At 45.2% G+C, this 24,016-nt stretch overlaps 1 protein-coding gene across 1 annotated transcript in view; it reads right to left on the reverse strand.

The window, feature by feature from the left end:
* The window catches only part of LOC111153568 (FERM domain containing 3), a 348,258-nt gene that overhangs the window by 58,082 nt on the left and 266,160 nt on the right, over window positions 1-24,016 (reverse strand). The window contains exons 11-13 of the mRNA XM_022512676.1: window positions 15,973-16,047; window positions 15,631-15,699; window positions 8,480-8,604 (exon numbers count right to left, since the gene is read on the reverse strand). Coding sequence (XP_022368384.1) covers window positions 8,480-8,604; window positions 15,631-15,699; window positions 15,973-16,047 — 269 coding nt within the window. The remainder of the gene's footprint in view (window positions 1-8,479; window positions 8,605-15,630; window positions 15,700-15,972; window positions 16,048-24,016) is intronic.

Genomic DNA, 24,016 nt, shown 5'->3' on the forward strand with positions numbered 1-24,016 from the left:
AGAAGGAGAAATTAAGAAAACAATTGCCCAGTTCCTTGTTATGTCCTGAGGGGTGATTCCTAGGGCCAGACTGACCTGACTTCCATATTCCCCATGGAATATTTGTTCCCATCTAGGTTTCCACCTTTGTAGACAAAACACAGTCACAGCTCCAGGCTTGGGTTGTTCCTTTTCCTTTTCTCTTCTCCATTCAACTTTGGGAGAATCATGACCTCCAGAGAAAGGGATTTCCATTATCCAAAAAGGATAAAATACTTAGAAATAAACTTAACCAAACAGGTGAAAGACCTGTATCCTGAAAACTATAAAACATTCATGAAAAAAAAAAAAAAAAAACTGAAGACGACACAAGCAAATGGAAAGATATCCCATGTTCATGGATTGGAAGAATTACTATTGTTACAATGTCCATACTACCCAAAGCAATCTACAGATGCAATGTAATCCTTATCAAAATACCAACAGCATTTTTCACAGAACTAGAACAAATAATAATAAATAATAATGAAGATTGCTGAACCAATCTTGAGAAAGAGGAACAAAGCTGGAGTTATTAGAATCCCAGATTTTAAGATATACTATAAATCTGCAGTAATCAAAACAGCATGGTACAGGCACAAAAAGTAGCCACAAAGATCAATAGAATAGAATAGAGACCCCAGAAATAAACTCACGATTATATGGTCAACTAATCTATGACAAAGGAGGCAAGAATATCCAATGGGAAAAAGACAGTCTCTTCAACAACTGGTGTTGGGAAGACTGGACAGTGATATCGCAGAAGAATGAAATGGGACCACTTTCTTACACCATACATAAAAATAAACTCAAAATGGATTAAAGACCCAAATGTGAGACCTGAAACTATAAAAATCCTGAGAGCATGGGCAGTAATTTCTCTGACATTGGCAATAATAATATTTTTCTAGACATGTCTCCCAAGACAAGCAAAAGCAAAACACACACACACAAGCAGGGAAACACACACAAAAAAGCAAAAATAAACTATTGGAACTACGTCAAAATAAAAAACTTCTGCACAGTGAAGGAAACAATCAACAAAAAGGAAAGACAATCTACTGAATGGGAGAAAATATTTACAAATGGTATATCTGGTAGAAGGTTAGTATCTAAAATGTATAAAGAACTTACATAACTCAACATCAAAAAACCCAAAAATCTATTTAAAAAATGGGCAAAAGACTTGAATTGACATTTTTCCAAAGAAGACATACAGATGGCCAACAGGCATATGAAAAGATACTCAAGGTTGCTAATCATCAGGAAAATGCAAATCAAAACCACAATGAGATATCAGCTCACACCTGTCAGAATAGCAAAAATCAAAAAGACAAGAAATAACAAGAATTGGTGAGTATGTAGAGAGAAAAAAAAAAAAAACCCTTGTAAACTGTTGATGAGAATGTAAATTGGTACAACCACTATGGAAAACAATATGGAAGCTCTTCAAAAATTAAAAATAGAAATATTATATGATTAAGTAGCTTCACTACTGGGTATTTACCTAGTAGAAGCAAAAACACTAATTCAAGAAAATATATGCATCCCTATGTTTCTTGCAGAGTTATTTGCAATATCCAAGATATGGAAGCAAGCTAAGTGCCCACCAGTAGATGAATGGATAAGGAAGATGTGGTATATACATATACTATGCAGCCATTAAAAAGGATGAAATTGTGCCATTTGTGACAACATGGATGGACCTAGAGGGTATCATGTTAAGTGAAATAAGTCAGATGGAGAAAAACAAATACCATATGATTTCATTCATATATGGAATCTAAAAAAATACATGAATAAACAGACCAACATAAAGCAGAATCAGACATATAAATTCAGAGAACAAACTGATGGTTCCCAGAGGGCTGGAGGGAATGATGGGCAAAACAGATGAAGGATAGAGGGAGACACGGGCTTCCAGTTATGGAATGAACAAATAGGGGAATATAAGGCATGACATAAAGTCAGTGATAATGCAATAGGGTTGTATGGTGACAGATGGCAGCTACACTTGTGGGGAGCTGAGCACAATGTGTAGACTTGTCAAATCACTAGGCTGCACACCTGAAATAATGTAACATCGTGTGTCAACTATACTCAGATAAAAATAAAAGAAAGACCCTAAGATGCGAAAATGCAGTAGGCCCCACAGGTCGCCTGTTATGTGTTGGCTTGGAAAAGAGGGGGTCAAGGATAGAGCATGGTTGATGATGAGGACAATACTCCTTTCATATGCTCAAAATACCTTCCATGGGTGAACACACAGATTTTCTGGAATTTCAATGACATCATCTTAAGCAATCTATGGTTAGGGCTAGACAGTGTAAACAACCCTTTAAACACACCCTCGCCTCTCCACACACAGAGCCCCATCTGTCACACGTGCACACACTCAAACACCCATGCACAAACACACACAAACACTTCCAGGGACAGACACACAGACAGACACACACACACACACACACACACACACACAGCTAAATGGTGGCATAGGAGAGCTAGTTTTACCACTCTCTTTAATTTCCATCTTTTCTATTCCATCTTTTCCATCATTACTTTCATTTTCAACCTATTTCACAGGTGTAGGCACATTCGCAATCAAGTGCAAGAAGAAGCAAGTGCAAGAAGCAAATCAAGTTCTCAAGAAGCAAGTACAGCTTCAAGCCACCCTTGAAGACACTCCTTTATGGAAATTCGGGTGTCCCCACTGTGCTTTTGTTTGCTAGCAAGAGGGTGTCAAACACTTTCAACTCTTATGTAGTTTTTTCTATCATGGGGAAGAAAGCATGGTTTCCTGCCTATTTATTTATGCCTGCCTGCCCCACTGCTCTGGTAGACCAGGGTGATGTTCACTGGGTGTCACTAATTGCCAGCTACAAAGTCCCACGTGATTACTGTTATTCACTTTCTTTACCATAGTCCAGCATTCTCCTGTAACAAAAAATACACTCCACCAAGCATATTGCTACCTACACTATGGAGACCGTTACCTCCATATGGCATGTGATTTTATTCAGACTAATGACTGCTTAAAATACCATTTTTACCCTGAACAATTCCCACTTTCAATTTTTTTCTTCTCCTGAAATTTTCTTTTTTTTTTTTTTTTTCAAAGATTTTATTATTGACAGAGAGGGAGCACACATGCACAAGCCAGGGGAGCAGCAGAGGGAGAGGGAGAAGCAAGCTGTCTGCTCAGCAGGGAACCCAATGCAGGGCTTGATCCCAAGACCCTGAGATCATGACCTGAGCCAAAGGCAGATGCTTAATGACTGAGCCACCAAGGCGCCCCCTCCCGAAATTTTCATAAGTTCCTCGTGACACTTTGCAAATGGACTGCCCATTTTCAGAGAAAGTTTTCCATAGCATTAATCTACTTGGATTCTGTAACTGAGCAACTCTGGGGCAGTACTGAACTTCCCTGTTGCCTAGCAGTGCCTAGGAGTGGATTTTGTTTTTTTCTCTACCCAGACACAGCCCATACTTCACAGCTAATCCTCCAGCTGTCCTGTCGTGTGAATGAATGGGGTCACACGTTCTCCCAGAGTGCCACTGGGCTAATCTGGGCAATCATGCTCTCCACAGCTGTCTTTGAGAAGCATGAAGCTCTAGGCAGAATAGAAAGAGCTTGTCAGACAAATGAGTGGTTATAACCCCGGAGAGACATGATGGCCTCACAAACGCTACCACCACGGCACCCATGTGAGACAAGGTGCCAGGATCTTCCCAGGACCTCACAGAGACTGTGCCTCCAAGGGTCACGGTTAGGACCTTCTTTCTTCTCCCAGCCTTTTTAAAAATATTCCTAACAAGACAACTCTTTTAACTCAGACTGTCAGCCTTGACCTGTTCTTGGATCCAGTTCCAAAACATGTGATTTGAAATACCCCCAAACAAGAATCTGAACCACTATACAGAGTTGGGGAATAGTGATGTCCCAGCATTCTCCACTCCACGTCTGAAGCTCAGCAAAGCAATGCACAGTGTGTAACTCTCTCAAGAGCTCCAATGTCACTTAAGCCTTCCTGTGCCTCAGCAGTCTCTTCCTTATAGAGTTCACTCTCAGAGTCTCAGAGACAAGGGCAGAGCCTGGACAGGAGTCCCCGGGCTGCCCACCTGCCAGGGGAAGCAGTGAGCCCTTCTCAACAACTCTACCACTTTATTAGCTTAGACGCACTGCCTCCTCCTGAGTCCACTCCCTCTGTCTCATTCAGCCCTTGGTTACCTATTTTCTGGGCTTGTGCAAAGGTTCCTGTGTGGTCTCTCTGCCTCCAACCCAGAGAGTCTCAGCCAGGGGGCAATTTTGTTCCCCAGGGAACACCTGACAACACCTGGAGACATTTTTGGTTATCAAGACAGGTGGGGTACTACTGGCATCTGCTGGGTAAAAGCCAAGGATGCCACTCAACATCCTACAAAGCTCAGGACAGTCCCCAACAAAAAATGATCCAGCTTAAGATGTCAATGGTGCTGACACTGAAAACCTCTGCTCCAGCCACACCTGCCTCAAATCTGCCCCCTTTACCCCACAAATGATATAAACCATAATTCCAATCAGGTCATTGCCACGCCTGAAATCCTCCAGTGCCTCCCAAGTACCCTCTGGTTCAAGTCTAAACTCTCCTTAGCAAGTCATGGAGACCCATCATGATCCGGTCCTTTCTTAAGTTTACCTGCCCTTTCACTTTTCCCTGACCTTTCTTCCCCAAAGCCACACCAGCAACCAGTGTAGGCAGATCAGGCCACTCACAACTCCCTCTGCTTGTCAGTCAGTTTTATCTCAGACACTCTAATCAGACTAAAGGGGAACAAGACACTCTCCAGGTAGCTTGAAGCACTGAGATCTCATGAGGCACACAGAAAAGTGAGCACACCTTCAACTGGCAAAGCCAGAACCTACTCATCACCTCTGTGATTTCACTGGTGTCTCGCCAACAGGCTGTGAGCCTTGAGGAAGACAGCACCTACATCTTTATAAGGCTACAGTAACCTGCACACGCTAAGTGTGGTCTACCAGTTGTACTGGTTGTATTTGTCATAGATGTTGCATGAAGGAATGAATGAATTCCTAGCTTCTTTCAATTTGGCTCTTGGTGAAGCATAAAAAGCACTACAATATCAAAATACAAAGATGAAACTAAATTCATTACACTGTATGTATTAAGAAAGACAGTCCATCCACAAAGGTGGAGATATCTTTGTTTAAAGCGGTGGTCTCTGCCTCTCTTGTCTTTATATACCAGAGAAATACAAATCTATAAAATATTCATCCCTATGGAATGTCTAAATCCCACTGCCTGATACTCAAAGACAAGACATGGAGCAGAATCAGACTCTAAAATAGTTAACAGAGATAGGATGGTATCAAGAACACAGAGCTTGGGGCGCCTGGGTGGCTCAGTGGGTTAAAGTCTCTGCCTTCATCTCAGGTCATGATCTCAGGGTCCTGGGATAGAGCCCCACATGGGGCTCTCTGCTCGTCAGGGAGCCTGCTTCCCCCCTCTCTCTGCCTGCCTCTCTGCCTACTTGTGATCTCTCTGTCAAATAAATAAAATCTTAAAAAAAAAAAAAAAGAGCTAGTTTCACTGTGGGAATCATAACTCTGAATTTCACGGGACCTAAAATGATTTTGCTCTTTCTCTAGACTGAGAAGGTCATTCCATCCACTAGACACGTAACAATACTGCCACTTTTACTTCTTTCCCTTTTAAGTTGATTCTATATCCTGGAGATTGATAGGATTTGCCTGAGCTTCAAAACCCACAAGATTCCCATAAGGAGACTGCCTAATAAAAAAAGTTTTATTAGACATTTATAGAGCCATTTTGGACTTTTTAAGAGAGAAACCTATCAGTTTGACTTTATAGCTGGTGAAAGAATTTAAGATTCTTCTTTAAGCAACTAGAAAAACTGAAAAGGTTGTTTATGGATTCTTATCATATATCATGAAAATTTTTATTTTTATTGCAGTTCATTATAACGTAAGTGTCTCTTGTCTACACCGTTTGTGTTAAGGTTAGGATTTAGCAGTGGAACCTCATTAGAGAAAATGAAACAAAATGACTTTTAACTGAATGGGGTAAAGGGCCCAAGGGGAAGTTTGCCCAGTTCCCTGTTATATTCTGAGGGGTGACTCCTAGGGCCAGAGTGGCCTGACTTCCATATTCCCCATGGAATAATGTTCCCATCTAGGTTTCCACCTTTGTAGACAAAACACAGTCACAGCTCCAGGCTTGGGTTGTTCTTTTTCCTTTTCTCTTCTCCATTCAACCTTGGGAGAATCATGACCTCCAGAGAAAGGAATTTCCATTAAACCAAATATTCCAGGTACAGAAATATGTAGGGGTCAAGGGCAAGTCACTCAAAATGTATCACAGTTCATATTGATTATTTTGAATTGAAGCTACTTGGTAAGTGACCAGTGCAAGGTCACTTGGACCCTCCTCTGTCCCTCTGAGAGCAGGAAACAAATCTCCATTATGAAAAACACCCTCCTTCTAATGAGAAGCAAAAGGATATCCTTGTCAGGGCCCCTGGGTAGCTCAGCCAGTTAAGCATCGCCTTCAGCTCAGGTCATGACCCCAGGGTTCTGGGATCGGGTTCCGCATCGGGCTCCTTGCTCAGCAGAGAACATGCTTCTCCCTCCCTCTGCTTACACTCTGTCTGCCTCTTTCTCTGATAAATAAATAAAACCTTCAAAAAAAAAAATCCTTGTCACCAGAGATAAGGACTTCAAAGCTGAGAAAGCTGTACAAACCTTGTTATTTTTTTCCAATCTACTAGACCCTAGCCTAATGTCTGCTTAGAATTCCCTAATAATTAAAGCTCCCAAACACCTGTTTTCTTTATCCTGTCAATTCCTCCCAAATTTATTGTCTCTTTGTCTAAAACATATACAAACTGCCTGCTTTAATCACTTCTTTGGGTCTCAATTTCATTTTGGGGCCTCCATGTGCACATAATAAAACTTGAGGGTTTTCTCTCCTGTTAATTTATCTTATGTAAATTAAATCTTGGTCCAGCTGAAAAACCTCAAAGAGGAAGAATTTTTCCTTCTCTACAGGAGGAAGTCCAGAAAAATCCCTGGGGATCAGAAATGAAAGCGACTTTTATTACAGGTGAAAAACATATAAAATCAGACAGGGTGCTAGAAAATATAGACAAGCAACATGGACCCAGAGACCCTTGGGAAATTACAGAGTTAGTTGCTAAAACCAAGAGCACAGGCCAGGAGTAGACCAAGGCCATTCTCCTTGTCATCACCTTGTGGCTCAGCTGGGGATAAGGATGTCTCCCGAGGCCCCACATTTCCTATCTTGCAATGCTTTCTTTCCACTCAAGGAATTGGGGGCATCTAAGCTGTCCAGTTCTCCTCCTAGCCATTAAGCTTTCTCTCAGGAAAAGATTTACTAAAAATTATTTACACTTCGGTGTGAAGTACCTGCTGCTCCTTCTCCCAAGGGTATTTGCATCCCAAGCCATACTCTCATTACAGGCTGCAGGGTTTTCCCCTGTGGACAGGATTCGAGAATCGAAGCTGCAGCTAAAGGAGGTCTTTTGGGGGACAGAGAAACCTGCCCTCTTGAAACTGCCCAGTATCCATATTTTAAGTGATGAAACCCAAGTCACTAAGGAAAATCATGTTGTGTTTGTGTTCAGGGCTCCAATAACTTTATTTTGAGTGCATTTTAGAATATACCTTGATAATTCATGTGTGAGGTTTGCCTCATGAAATGTCTCCAGCAAACATTGTGGGGAGATTCGTCCCTGAAGGAAGTAAAGTCCTTAAAAGCCAAAAAGGCCTAGATGCACATATAGTAGAGTCCTTAAAAATACAACAACTTTTGGGTTGAGATGGACTATATGCGCTTTAGCTTGTATCAAAACTATCAGAGAAAATACAAGAAAGGCCTCGGAAAACGGAATATAAGTATGAAGAAATAGGGAGGCAGAACAGAATGACCAATATAAAGACTTACAGAGAATTCTTTACAACCACTAATTTAATTATAATAAAAACTTACCATTCAGTAGAACTTTCTACAGTGGTGGAAATGTTCTTGGTCTGACCTCTCCATGATGGCAGCCATTAGCCACATGTGGCTATTACTCATTGGAAATGCAGTTTATGTGACTAGAACTGAATTTAAACTTAGTTTTAAATAGCCATGCATTGCGAGTGGCTAACACACTAGACAGTGGGGGGGCTAACAGCATTACTGCTTTAACACATAATTTTTAGGACTACTTTGTATCCATGGGCTTTTTCCTGGAGAAACTTTATAACTCTCAAAATAATACAGTCTTCCAGCAGCAAACAGCTTACTTATAAGAAATAGTTTATGATTCATTCCATCCCCAACCCCAAACATTACCTAGGTACCCAGAATTGGCACCTCACTCGTCCCGTCATGGTAAGCCTACAATGCCAGCTTCTGGAAGGAAGGGTACTTACCCTCACCCAATGGAAGTTCCTCTTCTTGCTCATTGGGGGAAGGCAGCAGGGGCTTCAGGGGCTCCATGTTAATGATGAGCTGTTTGTTCAAGGAGTAGGAACTGCGGCTCTGAGTCATACTGGTTCTGAAAACAGACACAAATCAGAGGGAATTGGCTTTCATTGTGAATGTCAGCTCCTCCATCTTGGTCAGCTATCCAAGTTGGGAACTGTCTCTAGACTCCCACAGTGGATGAGGCCAGTGGTAAAGACAACATAAAACTTAGGAGAGACAGCCCTTTTTATTTCAGTTCTGACAGAATGTCCTGTGTATTCTAATGCAATGTAGTGAAAAAACTTATTTCCCCATAAATCACCAGACTGAGGCATATGAGGTGACAACACGGACACTGAAAACGACATGGGAGGCAGGTGTCACTGAACTAGATACACAGAAAAGTGAATGAAGGGCGTGGCTCAAAGTAATTTAACAACCACCAAGAAACCAAAAATGAAAACATAACCCAGTCAGACAGCCTCGAGCTATCTTGCTGTTGCTAGATGTCCAATATTTAATATCTATGTTTAATACTCCCATTCAGATTCACAGCCCTCTCACCAGCCAGCCACCGAAGCTCTGCTTCTGAAAGCAGCATACACCTGTTATTGGCTGCAAAGGGCAGCAGATGGCAAGGAAAATGTACGAACATCTCGTCAAGACTATTGGCTGATAGCAGGAAACCCATCCACACCATCTGCTGCAGGGAGACCAGCTGTCTGCTCTGAAAGATAGGGAGGTAGGGTACCTCCAGTGGGTGTTTCAGCACCCTTCTCCTCCTCATGTTTCCTGTCAAAACCCAAACCAACTCACTCTTCAAAGACGGCGTCCAGTGTCTCGTCTCAAAACCCAAACCAACCCACTCTTCAAAGATGGTGTCCAATGTCTCCTAAGCCTTTGATGCCCCCTTGGATGACCCTCATGACACATTTTCATTTGTTCTCTTTCTCTCCCCTCACACTACTCTCCCTTCTTTCACATCTCATGGCATTTGGCACCTCTGTCTCTCTGCCATTACTGCTGTACTAATAATCAGCTCCACCTTGGCAAAGCACCTTAAGGGCACAGACTGATCTAGCCATTCTGGTGTGCCTTACAGAGCCTCCCTAGGTATCTTATTAAGGGCTGCTCACATTCGAAATTGAAGTAAATTGAATGCAATCCTGGCTTCCCCAGGTTGGTTACAGGACTATCTTACAGCTTAGGCATTTCTGTTTGGCACAGGACAGGGAAGGAGAAGAACCCAGTACCCCCCACAACTGGCACTGGAGGGAAAAAAATGATGAAGACTTGCTTAACCATGGAGTCCCATCCTTCATCATTTCACTCTACAACTACTTATTTGCAGCTGATACATATACATCAGATGATCTGCCTTGTTCCAGTGAGCCATGGTCCTTGCATGAAGTAACTCACTCTCTAGAACTACGATTTTCAGACTTTTTGACGGACACCCCCATTAAGAAATTTTATGTCATTTCTCTGTACCCACATGGGAAGACACAAGTAAAGCAATGTTTCATGCAACCACAGTAACTCTTGTTATGTGTGATTCACTTATTCCCCCCTCATTCTATTTCATTTTGTTTGAAGTGCTAGTCTATTTTCATGACTCATTAATGTGCTACAGCCACAGTTGGAAAAGTGTGCGTCCCATGGAGGATAATCATGGCCAAGGGTTCTCTGGCAAGCATGGCAGGGTTGACAAGGAAAGAAATGGAGACAGCGTTTCCTTGCAGACAGAAGGAAGGAAGGGAGGAAGGAAGGAAGGGAGGGAGGGAGGGAGGGTGGGTCCTCATTTTTTGAGCTTTCATGGGATTTCCTCTGGCCCTACAGCCCTCATGACTGAACTGTTTGTTCTAGCTCTGCAAAGCACATGCCGCCACGTTTGTGTGGACCATGGAGGTTCCTGACCTCAGAAAAGCCCATTTTCCATTGTTGCACGAATCTCTCTGCCCCACCTCCGGCCACCCTGCCAACTGACTGGCAGCAGTTCCATCCCCCAGAAATTACTGCATTTCATCAAGGAGGGCCTGTAACGAGCCTTTATGGAGGATCTTTTTCTCCACAGCAGTGCCCCATCCCAACACTTTTCACTTGGAGGTATAAAGCATCCTGCCCCCTGACCCCCTCCAGTGCCAACACTGCAACATCTGGCTGCTTGCCCGGTATTGGGACAGGCTGAGCTCGCCCATGTGAGCCTGCTGGGCACTGGGAGGTGGGGAGGATACGAATTCAGCACCCATGCTTACAGGCTTCTACTGCCACACTGTAGTGGAGGCCTTTGGCCAGGGTCAACGGGGTTTAGGGTCTGCTGAGGATAGGCCACACAGTCGATCACAACCCTGAATCTCTCCAGTTCTATGACTCAGAGGTGAACACTGCCTCCCACTAAGTACAAGACTCAGATAAACCCAAAGGTGAACACAACGCGAGAGTTTCTCTGGAGCACAAAGGATCCGGGGCTCCAGACCTTGGTATTGGGTACTGGGATAGCTAAAGGGCAAGATTATCAAAACCAGAATCAAAATGCCTATCTCTCACACTTTCTCCACAACCCCAGTAGACTACAGGTTTCCTCTCTCCTTGCAACCTTCTTAAAGCTGCCAGCTGATCCTGGTTTCATTTCGAGCAAGAGCCACCAGCAAGTTATACTACCACTACCCATTAATGTAATGCCAGAATGTGATGGCGCCTTTTTTAGTTTACAAAGTGGTTTACATACTTGGCCATGTTTGTTTTTCTCAGTGGCCCTCTGAGACAGGCAAGGAGAATACCATATTCATAGATGAGGACACTGAGACTCGGTGAAATTATAGGACTTGCCTAGAGATACTGCAGATAAGCAGACTCAGGTAAGCTGATTCTCAGCCAGGGCTTTTGCTGCGCTCTCCACTGCCTTCCTGCATGATTTATCCTATAGTGTCCCAGAGAGGACTCTGGTCACTACTGCTACTGTCCTGCTTTCTGGCTATATGAAGTTCCACTGTGTCAGGTGGTCTTCTAGAAGATGTGCCAGCATCCCAGTCAGCTCCCACCCTGCCCTTCCAAGGTCCTGATGTAACAGCCTCTCTGGCTGGAGTCTCTCCAAGCCAGCCAAGGGTCTGTGCCATATTTCCCATTCTCAGAATCCCCCCATCAATGGATTCTGCAAAATGCCTTACCCTCTTTGTATTCAGCACAGAACTTTTTTCCAATGAAACAGTGACTGGGAATTCTATTGAGATAAAAAGGTTTTCCTCAGAAATTGTAAGGACATTCTAAGATTGGTTTCTTAGAAACCAACTTAGAAGTTGCAACACAACCAAGTTCATGACCCCTAGACTGGTGCTGTTTCAGGTCCAAATGCTGCCTCTGGGTGTCCTCCAATGGTGGCTGTTGTGCCCAGGTGGCTCACACAGCCAGCCCTGGGCTCATAGGAGCTCCTGAGTGGCTCAGTCATTAAGCATCTGCCTTCGGCTCAAGACTGATCTCGGGGTCCTGGGATCGAGCCCCACATCCAGTTGCCTGCTCAGTGGGAAGCCTGCTTCTCCCTCTCCCACTCCCCTAGCTTGTGCTCCCTCTCTCACTGCCTCACTCTCTGTCAAATAAATAAAATCTTAAAAAAAAAAAAAAAAAAAAAAAAGCAAAACTGATGGCATAATATAGAACAACTAACACAAGGCTCATGGAATTCCTGCACCAGTCCTTGAGTGAAGCAAGTGCTGTTGGCCTGTCATCCAAACTCCAACTGAAGACGCTTTAATGAGGACATGCCTGTTAAATTACAGCTTCCCATTTTTGGATGAGAGACAGGACTAATACATCACCTCACATTTGTATGGCACTTCCTAACTTTTTAAAGCACATTATTTTTATGCCCATAACAAAATCTAGAAGTTGGGCAAAGTAATATTTGGAATCTCATTTTATAGATGAGTAAATTGATGATCAGAGAAGTTAAGAGACTTACCCAAGACCACACAGCTTGAAAGCAACACAACCAAGATTAGACCACCCAGCCCGTAAGCAACACAACCAAGTTCATGACCCCTAGACTGGTGCTGTTTCAGGTCCAAATGCTGCCTCTGGGTGTCCCCCAATGGTGGCTGTTGTGCCCAGGTGACTCACACAGCCAGCCCTGGGCTCATCAAGCAGCAACCTTTTGCCTCCCTGGACTGCTGGCATGGGTGAGCGATTCTCACCAAGTAGCCAGCCTGGGAGGGCTTTGCTAGGGGGATCCTATCACCAGCAAAGATCAGTGAGCAATCATGAGAGTTAGTTTTTCTCTTTTTGAAAAAAAAAAAAAGAAAAATCTCAAGACAGTGTCCTTAATCTGTGTTGTCTCTCTTTAAACACACAAACCTCAGCAAAAGTAGTAGCCCATGAACTTGCCATTCTTTGAAGAGTACACTCTCAACCATGAGGAAAGACAACTGAGACCTTACCATCGCCATTCTAAAGGAGCGCTCTTCTATTAACAGAGCCAGAGAAAAGAGTTCATTGCTATACTCTCACTTTTGACAGCCACATCAAAGAAGCCAAAAGAATTAAAAACTAATTGATTAAGAGAAAAAATGTCCTACCATGCAACTGGCCACTGGGAAGAAATGAGAAGTTACAACTGAAAGTGGTACACCTCCTTGGCTCTGATTGCATTATTGCCTCGTGGGAGGGCAAGGTCCCCAGCTGGAGAGATCTCAGGTCTTGGAAAACGGCCTGCATTCTGCTGTCATCCCACACCCCTAGTTCACATGTTCAATCAGCAACTATGTACTGACCTCTATTATGTGACAAGTGCTGTGTTAGGTGTTGAGTGATACTCAGATGACCAAACAGACACAAGCCTTTTCCTCCCACAGCTTGCTCTGCATCATTACTTTAAACAAATTCTTCCTTATATTGTCAGAGATTTGAGAAATACTGCCAAAAATCTGAGGACCAGATGTTCTGAGCATGTGGACCCGATAGGCTTTCATATACACATAAAAGGGGTCAGTAGAAGGGAAAGAAAAGGCATATGAACCAGTGTATCAAGGGCCTATAGGTCCTGGTTTGTAATAACATCCCTGGGGGATTTTAGAAGATTCCAGAAAAGGGAAACTATGAATTGACTGATGCCTTCTTTCCCATCGGCTCTGGTGGTTCTGTCCATTCTGGGAAAAGATTCTTACTATGGCCACTCTGCTCCCTTCACTCCCACGGCCTGGCTACTCAAAGTGTGGTCTCTGAACCAGCCACATGGCCACCACCGGGGAGCTCATTAGAAAGGTCAGATTCATGAATCAGAATCTGATTTTAACAAGATCCGTAGGCGACCCCTGTCTAAGTTAAAGTTTGAGAAGCCCTGATCTAGGAGAGAATCCTTGATTCCCATGAATTATGCATATCTCAATTGAAAAAAGAAATACTTTTTCAAATTATTTCTGATCTCATTAACCAAAGATGATTACAGGATTCTTAGAAAGTCTTACATATTGGGAATATGAGTCTCTGAAAGCATATTGTTAAGAACAGTGTCCTTCTTTGTGTTTGACCTATCAAGAGAATTCCCCAGCATCAAGTATTTCTTCTTCTTCTTTTCTTTAAGATCAAACACTCACACTTCAAGTTAGAAAACTAAAACCCAAGCAGAGTCCCTGGGGGTGGTTCTGCCCCCCAGCTTCTAAGAGAATGCCAGAGGTTTTCTGGGTGGCAAATGCTACAAAGAACACAGGCTTAGGTCTGCCACAGAACAGAATTTATGTCTTTAGATAGATCTTTTCCCTTTAACTTTTAACTCTGAGATCCAAGTTCCCTAGACTACAGATACATCTAATTAGGTGATTCTTAAGGTCATTTCTGGCCGAGTCTAGGAAAGTTAAATGAGACTTTTTTTTTTTAATCATTTCCTCTTTTTCATTTCTGCCACACTTTGTAACCAGTGGTAGAAGAGGGACTGTAAAGACTATCTTAAAATTAAATAAATACAAAGAAAAGACTAGTGTTATCAAGATAGGTTAGAAAACCTCCATGGTTTTGGACTAAGGTGCCCCCTGGCTATGGTGCTCCCTAACCCTACTGCCATCTCCTGCTTCTCGAAGCAGGAAAGACCGCTTCTGCAGATGTGCACATGACCACTGCCCACTGGGTCACCCGAACCAGGAATGAATTCTTCTCTGTACACATCTTCATGGGCTCCTGTGCCAACTCTAGTCCTGCTCCCTGGTGGGGGAGAGAAGCGCTATCTGAATGCCTGGCCAGGCTGGCTCAGCCACACTTCCGAGAGACCCAACAACCCAGGCAATAGTGTAAGAGGCACCCAGCTCACTGGGTCATGCCGGAAACAGAGGAGACTGCGCAAATGCAAGCATAGGGGAGACTCCTCCAAGTCCAAAGGGGAAGGAAGGAAGAGGTGCCAACCTGTGTGTGGGAACCTCCTAAAAAAACCTAACTTAGGGTGGTCTTGCCCTCAAAAAGGAGAACATCATGATGAGAATGTTCAGCCTTAGATATTTAGCAGGTCTGAGGTTTAGGGCGTGCAACAATCTGTGTCTCATGGTGATATAAAGTCCAACATGACCAAGAGAATATTTAACAAACAGCAACAGACTGCCACATTACGAAGTCGTGTGCTCTTGAACCACTAATGACTAAGTTTCTCATTTCTCTGAGAGACCTTTGGGAGTGAGTAGCCCCAGAAACAAGGAGTACCCTCTGCCTTCCTCATGTGAAAATGTCTAAGAGAAGGTGGGGTCAATGGGTGCTGGCCACATCTGATGAACAGAGGCAGGAAGAGAGAACAGTTCTAAGAGGGCAGGATGACAGACTCAGCCAGGAGAGGATACCACCGTGCCTCACACACACTCTTCATGTGACACTCCAGGCCCAGTCAAGCCAATGACTTCCCACAGAGCAAGCGACTCAGAATGGAGTCGGGCCACACTCACGCCACGGCCCTGTCAAGTCTGTCCCTGAGAGATTTCCAGGACAGAGAGGGTGCAATGCCTGGAAACAGACGTACCCATACTGATACGTGTACAGGCAGCTGGTGACCTCATGCCCCCTCCTGATATAGAGAATTTGGCAAAGCAAGCCTGAAATCCTTCTGTCCATCCCTGAAGCTTCCCAGAGCCCCAGATATCACCCCACCTACCTGTGTACCTCCGGAGGCTCCCTCTGAATCTTGGAGCTGGCCTCCACCACCTCTTTGGCAACTTTACCACTGCAAAAAAGAAACACAACGTCTGTGAACACTCAGAGCAGAAGGGGAGGGATGTGCGCATGTATTATTTTTTTTAACTTCACAATGGCCTTATCTGCTCCATCAGAGAAGTTACAGTGGAATTTGAGGGGGGCCCATGACTGTCACACATGTGTGGAATGGGAAGGGAGGACCAAAACAGGCATACAAACCGAAGAGCCCTGATTTAGTAAATGGAAGTAAATGGAAGCCCCCACCCCAACCCACCATCAAAATGGAACCACAGGTACCCACCTATATCGAAATCTACTTCCTTTAAAAAATATCTTGCTGCTTGACACAGTCTTGATCTGACTGGATTTCGCATACCTTTAAGAAGAAGCAAAACAGAGGTGGTAGTGACATTGTCGAGTCCAAGTGAGACATGCAATAAAGTGTGATGATTGGGTATTTTTGACTATAAGAAATATATGTTATTGGAGGATTGTTTGCATGCACACACACCTAAAAGAGAAGTTTCACCAAAAAATACTTATTTTCACTACGTATATTACAGACTGCTATCCCTGTCCAACTTTTTTTTTTTTTTTTTTTTTAAGTAGGCTTTATTGCCCAGCATGCAGCTTGAACACAAGACCTTGAAATCAAGACTCACATGCTCTACCAACTGAGCCAGCCAGGTGCCCCTCTTTCTGTTTTTTCTAAATACTGGTGATGGCCCACACGTTTAGTTTCAGAATCCGTTACTGGGTCACAATCTGCAGAAAGGACCAAGCAACACTGACGATCAAAAGGGATTCTTTCCCAATTTCCACTTGAAAGATACGGAGAAGATGGATTGTGTCACGTGGTGTCAAGGTCCCAGTTGCTGGGAGCCGGGTAGGAGGTTGGCTTTCACGCCTGTGCCTGCGACAACACTGCAGTAGAAGACAGCTTCCCAGAGACACAGGTCACTCACCATGTCACAAAGAAGCCACCTACTGTGTACTGCCCTAAAGAGACCACAGGGCTCATGTCACCGGGGATGTGGTCACTGGCTGGAGCATTCTCCAGTGAGGTCACCATGACCCAGTGCCCTTTAAAGGAACCCAGGCTGGGAGATGACTAAGACACACGAGGAGCCAGAAGCCCAGGCAAGCACCAATTTGGCAGCTCTGAGTGCACCCGTAACCACGAACAAGACCATAGCCCTCTGGGAAACAATGCAAGCATGGGTTGCCCACAGGCCACACACAGGGCACCAAACTGCTGTGACAGCTGAGGTTGCCTCTCGGCAATCACTTTAAGCCTCATGCAACTAAACCCAAGTCAGAAAGAATGGCCTCCAAGGGTTTGAGACCATTTAAAATATCAAGAGTCACAAAATCTTCATAGAAAAACCACACAGAACAATACGCTGTATAGAAATCTGAACGGAGATGTGCACACAGCCAGGGCTCTAGTGAGAAGTTTCCACGTGGGCAGTGATGCCCAGCACTGGGCATCTCGCAAGCCTTGGCTCCTTTGTTCAGCAATTGTTAACCAAATGCCGTGCCTGGTCCACATCCTCCCCCGCCATGTTCAGGGAAGACACAGGCCTCTGCATTCATGGAGTGTAAGATCTAGAAGGGAAACGGATCTCAGTCTAAAAACCAGACACATAAGTGAAGAACAATACATTGCAGTGGGGGCCATGAAGGAAAAGATGCAATGACAGCAGGGAAGAGGGAGACTAATGCAGCCTGGGTGCCAGGGGTCTGAGCTGAGATCCAGGGATGGGAAGGTGTTAACTGGAAAGGTGTTAACTGGGCAGGTGGTGGGCAGTGTTCTGGGCGGCAGGCTCAATAGGCACAAAGCCCGGAGAGCTTGAGCACTGGAGGAACTAAAAAGATCTGCTGTGCATTTCCCCCACGTTGTTATTATTGTAATTACAAGCCCTCACACATACATTTTCCCCCCTAATTTAGCAGGGCCTGAACTTAAGCTGTCCTAGTAAGGATTTTGGCCTTTGTCCTTAGAACAACAGAAAGCCACAGGCACACTCTTTTGCAAAGATGCCCCTTCTCCATACGGCTGTCCAGTTTCCCCAGCACCATTTATTGAAGAGACTGTCTTTTTTCCACTGTATATTTTTTCCTGTTTTGTCGAAGATTATTTGCCCATAGAGTTGAGGGTCCATATCTGGGCTCTCTACTCTGTTCCACTGGTCTATGTGTCTGTTTTTATGCCAGTACCATGCTTTGCAGTAAAGCTTGAAATCAGGTAACGTGATGCCCCCAGTTTTATTTTTGTTTTTCAACATTTCCTTAGCAATTCGGGGTCTCTTCTGATTCCATACAAATTTTTGGATTATTTGCTCCAGCTCTTTGAAAAACACCGGTGGAATTTTGATCGGAATGGCATTAAAAGTATAGATTGCTCTAGGCAGTATAGACATTTTTAACAATGTTTATTCTTCCGATCCAAGAGCATGGAATGGTCTTCCATCTGTTTGTGTCTTCTTCAATTTCTTTCATGAGTGTTTTGTAGTTCCTTGAGTACAGTGTGGAGATTCCTCAAGAAATTAAAAATAGAACTTCCCTATGACCCTGCAATTGCACTACTGGGTATTTACCCCAAAGATACAGATGTAGTGAAAAGAAGGGCCATCTGTACCCCAATGTTTAGAGCAGCAATGGCCACGGTTGCCAAACTGTGGAAAGAACCAAGATGCCCTTCAACGGACGAATGGATAAGGAAGATGTGGTCCATATACACTACGGAGTATTATGCCTCCATCAGAAAGGATGAATACCCAACTTTTGTAGCAACATGGACGGGACTGGAAGAGATTATGCTGAGTGAAATAAGTCAAACAGAGAGAGTCAATTGTCATATGGTTTCACTTATTTGAGGAGCATAACAAATAGCACGGAGGACATGGGGAGATGGAGATGAGAAGGGAGTTGAGGGAAATTGGAAGGGGAGGTGAACCATGAGAGACTATGGACTCTGAAAAACAATCTGAGGGGTTTGAAGGGGCGGGGGGTGGGAGGTTGGGGGAACCAGGTGGTGGGTACTAGAGAGGGCACGGATTGCATGGAGCACTGGGTGTGGTGCAAAAACAAAGAATACTGTTACGCTGAAAATAAATTAAAAAAAAAAAAAAAAAAGATGCCCCTTCTCCCTTTCCACTTTCGCAAACGGCCTGAGCCAACAGAGAAGGGCACTGGGGACAAGTGAGGAGCAGGGAGATGAGACCAGAGTGGACGGGGTACAGACCTGGGGGAGGCAGGATTCCATCTCAAGCCAGGGCCTGGAGATGAGGGCATGGAAGCCCTCGAGGATGGGGTTCAGTGGGGTGGGAGCATATGAGATCCAGACCCAGGAGGCCCCTGACACCTGGGACAGGCTGTGCCGGCTGCTAGCCAGAGCTGGGCTAGCAGATCACATGTAGTCAAGAGGATAAAAATCCCCAGCAAGCCCACGGTGCCCTCCTCCTCCAGCAAGGACATGCCCACTCCAGGCGCACCTGACCACCCACCCCCCCCCCCCCGGCCCCCCCCCCCCCCCCCCCCCCCCCCCACTGTCACGCACACACACACACACCCCTAGGGAGCTGTGAACCTGACATGTTATCTACAGGAGCCTGAGAAAAGGGTGATCTTCAGCTCCTCCCCATCTTCTTGGCAGGATTTTTGCTCCCAAGCCTCAGAGGTAGGAGGCAGAGAAACCTTTAAAGAAGTTTCTGTCGTTAGGGGCAGCTGGGTGGCTCAGTCTGCCTTCGGCTCAGGTCATAATCCCAGAGTCCTGGGATCGAGGCTGTGCTGGGCTCCCTGCTCAGCGGGGAGCCTGCTTCTCCCTCTCCCTGCCTCTCCCCGGGCTTGTGTGTCATGTGCGAGCTCTCTCTGTCAAATAAATAAAACCTTAAAAAAAAAAAAAAAAAAAAAGAAGCTTCAGTCTTTAAGATGTTTATTATTACTGTTCTAGGTTCTAAAGATCTTTGGGGCAAAGCAGTCTGCAAAGTAGATAAAGAGCCTTAATTGCAGCTTTTAACCCATGAAAGTAATGTAACATTGCGCCAACTACACCTCAGTAAAAGCAGTAATTAATGAAAAAAGAAAAAGAGCCTTAATTGGAGTTTTCAAATGCAACTCGGTGCCCAGGTGATAGAAGATACCAGAAGCCCAAAGAGCTGTGGCAAGCCCAGCTGTTCTAGGGAGCCTCTTGTGGTGAGAGGAGGCAGGCGGCTGGGCTTTTCACTGGTTTTGCCTCCCTGGGCTGGCTCCACTCTCTTGGTCAGAGGCCCCAGGGTGCACTGCCTCTGCCCAAACCCTCAGAAGATCCATCTCGCAGAGACAGTGAAGAGCCTGCCTGCTCGGGGCGTGAGGGTGCCAAGAGCACTGGCTTCTTTCTGGAGGCTGATTGTCATTGAGGAACATTTGTGTCATGTCATTTGCTCAGAGACGCTGTCCTGAGAGCGTGACCGCCAGCTCCCTGCCCTTCCGAATATGCAGGCACACGGCCCATGGTGTCTGGGCTATGAGCTTCAGTGCACTTTTCAAGGGGCGTTTATCTGGAGAGCTTGAACAACCCCGGGGAAGTGCACGAGGGTGGAAGGAGATGTGAGAGGAAAGGAAAGTGGTGGGGGGATAGGACACACCTCTAGTTGTTCCCAAAGCTGGCCGCATGCCAGCAGCATCCGGAAGCGGATGCCAGTGCCCAGGCTCCGTCACTAGAGATTCTCCTCCAGCAGGCATTGGTGTTTTTAATCAAACACCCCAACATCATTCCAAGGCAGCCCACTGGGAACCCCTAAATCCCCAAATTCTCCTTGAATGACCCAGGAAGTGGTGTTTTACCTGGAAGAGCGGAGGCCTGAGGCCCCTCCCTGCTCTTGGTCGGAGACCTTGATCAAGTCATGCAGCTTTCCCTAGTCTTAATTTTTCCATGACTTCTTTAAGGGGGGGGGGGGACTAAAATTCTTAATTCATAGTGTTCTGAGAAGGGTTCAATGAGATCAAGTTATCTGAAAGCATTAGCTCATTATGTATATTTCCCTCCCTCCCTAAAATCACTCTCAAAACCTCTCCATTGACTTCTCACTCTTGAGCCACGGAGATTCTGGGGCACGATTTCAAACCCTCTGACAGCCCATGAGAGACCCTTTCTGCTCTAACCAGCTGATGGATGGCAGTGCCCGGTTCCCCAGGCTCTGACATCAACAAGTGAAGAGCAAACGTCTGCCCCCTGCAGGCAACGAATGCACAACCTAGCTAACAGCAGTCCTCTCTCCGCCCGCCCTCTCCCCCGCCTGCCCTCGTCCCACTGCCACCTCTAACTCCCCATCAAAATCCCAGAATGGGATTCCAAATGCTTCCAAAGCATCTCATACATAGTAATTCAGATTAATTCATTTGACCCTCACAGCTCTCTCCTAGGAGGAAGCAATCCACCTTTTATGTGAGGAAACTGAAGCACAGAGGGGTTACATCACGTAATTGTGGTAACACGACAGAACTGGGGGAACTGTGCTGCAAATCCAGGTCTGTCTGCATTTTTAAAATACTGTGTTTAGCCACGAAGGTTCTCAGACTTCAAAGGGCATCAGATTCACCTGGCATGTGTCTTAAAACACAAGTTTCTGCTTCAGTTAAATCTGGCATGGAGCCCAAGAATCTGCATTTCCAGCAAGTTCCCAGGAGATGCTGATGCATCAAAGGACCCTACTTTGAGAATCACTGGATTAGAGCAAATAACCCTAGCCTACACATGAGCACCACCTGGGAAAGATTGATTTCTACCAATATCTAGCTCCCTCCTCCCAGATTCTGATTTTTTTTATGACAGTTATTGAGACATAATCCACATACCATAAAGTTTGCCCTTCTAGATTGCAGTGGTCTTGAATATAACTCGCCAACTTTTTTTAAAAAATGAGAAAATGTTTTCATCAACCAGGAAGAACCAACCTCCCATTAACCCCCCCATCTCCTCTACTCTCAATCCTAGGCAAGCCCAAATCTACTCTCTGTCTCTCTAGATTTCTCTGTTCTGGACATTGCATACAAATAGAATCACACAGTATGTGGCCTTTTATGTTTGGCTTTTTTCCACTTAGCGTAATGTCCACAGCTTGGTATTCTTTGGAAAAGCTCCCGGGTGGTTCTAGTGTGCAGTTAGTGCTGAGAACCACTGGTTTGGAACCTTGATACTCAGAGTGTGGACCACAGGCCTGCAACACAGCCTCACTGGGGAGCTTATTAGAAATATGGACTCCAGGGGGACCTGGGTGGCTCAGTCGGCTAAGCATTAGGCTCTTGATTTCAGCTCAGGTCACGATCCTGGGGTGGTGGTGGCATCAAGACCTGCATTGCACTCAGCAGAGAGTCTGCTTGAGATTTTCTCCTTTGCCCTCTGCTCCTCCCCCTGCTTGCATGCTCTCTCTCTCTCAAATAAATAAATCTTAAAAAAAAAAAAAAAAAAAGGAAATATGGACTCCAATGCCCCACCCGGATCTACTGAATCACACTCCACATTCTCACAGGATCTCTGGGTCATTCACGGGCTCACACAGGTGTGCGAGGCTCTCAGGTAGGGAGTTCTCAGGGTCCTTACCTACCAGACATAAGGGTGTTTCTCTGACAAAACACATACCAAACTCTGGGGAAGAAATTTCTTAGGGACTGCCTTTGTGCCCTGCAAACAATTCCATACAAAGTCAGGGACAAAAAGTGTCATTTGAGCCTCTGCAGTATCCCCAGGGCCCAGCACAGAGTATGGCATAAAGCAGGTGTGACAGACTCATTGAATGGAAACTTCCTGAGCCACTGAACCCTTCAGTGAATCCCTGTGCTTCCAGGGAACCCACATTCTGAGGGTGGCAGCACCTAGAAATTGCACAGCATAAAGGAAACTCTGAAATGGTGACTGTGTCGGGGATCTCCTGGAGTTTGGAGCAGGAGGGAACATCAGAGTTTCTGCACTGGGCTCCATTCCCAGGCAGCAGATCTCAGAGCCAAGGCTTTCAAACCTGATCATGGCCCTAGGCCAACGGACAACAAACCACACATTCATGTCTTAAAAGCACACTAGGGAATTCCTAGGCATTGGCCACTGGGCCTCCCTGTTCCCATCGCAGGTGAAGTAGGAACAAAAAGGAACAAACCATCCCCAAACCAGGAAACAAAATCAGAACGTTGTTCTGCCAGCCAAAACCATTACAATGCAGCACCAATGACACGGAGCTGGAAGCAGGCACCCAGCCCTGAGTTTAACAGAAACAGAACCCTTCAGAGTCAAAAGGACAGGGCCCGGCAACCAACGGGCACTCAAAACCCTTTCATCATTAGTGGAGGGGGAGGGGTCATGGTTACTGCTACACATCTAAGCACTCCACAGCAGTTATTACCAGTCATAGTTTACAGATGAAAAACAAGGTTGGGGCTCAGTTCAAGTGCTTTGTTCCAGGCCACACTGCTATGAAGTGACAGAGTCAAGACTCAAAGCCAAGCCTTTCACCTCCAAGGTCCATGCTTGTGAACACTGGCCACAGTGAGGCAAATGAATCACATCAGACTCCCTGTCCCCCCTGTTCTATACATGAGAGGGCTGAGGCCAGACCTGTCTGAGGCCACACAGCCCAGTCCAAACAGGCGGTACCTTTCCTTCTCTGTAAGGAACAGGGATGGTTATGGAAAAATGAAGGAACAAAAGGACCCAAGAAAACTCAAATCAGTATATATATTAGGGATTGGAGGTCTTCATGAAAGAGATGGGGTAGCCTGGCCTAGCCAAACCAGAGGTGCTAGGACCCAGTCACCTCTGCACAGAGTGTCCCCACTGATGATGGGGATTTATGATGATGGTTCGAATTATGGTATGTTTAACTTAGAATGGGTTTATCAGGGTGTCACTCCATCATAAGTCAAGGAAGTCAAGGAAGATCTGTTCAGTGCCACTTGTGACCACTAAACCCTCCAGGTCTTGGGAAGCATCCGCAGAAGACTGGGAGGGATTCCTCTGATATGCCTGGTTGGCCCACCTAATGCCAAGATTATCATACTGAGCTCTATACCAGCCGTGTACCCTAAAATGTGCAAAATGAGTTCCCCAGTTGACAGGTTTTTCTCCTTGTTCCCTCTCCTTTCAATTCTGTTTTTGTCTTTATTTGACTCTAACAATCAACGGACTCTGTCACACATGATAAAACAATGTGTCTGCAACAGAACGAATTAATGTCCTAAGTTATTCTTTGATGGAGATCCTGTAAGTTCACCTAAAGATCTTCAAAGCTGTGCTAAACTCCTCCCAAGAAGGGCTGACTGAGAAGCCTCCAAAAGGTCTATCCGCTGGGTGTTCTCCTCTCCTACTCCCGACC

The sequence above is a fragment of the Enhydra lutris genome, unplaced genomic scaffold (assembly GCF_002288905.1).
Source record: "Enhydra lutris kenyoni isolate GAN:26980312 unplaced genomic scaffold, ASM228890v2 scaffoldscaffold33, whole genome shotgun sequence".
Lineage (NCBI taxonomy): Eukaryota > Metazoa > Chordata > Mammalia > Carnivora > Mustelidae > Enhydra > Enhydra lutris.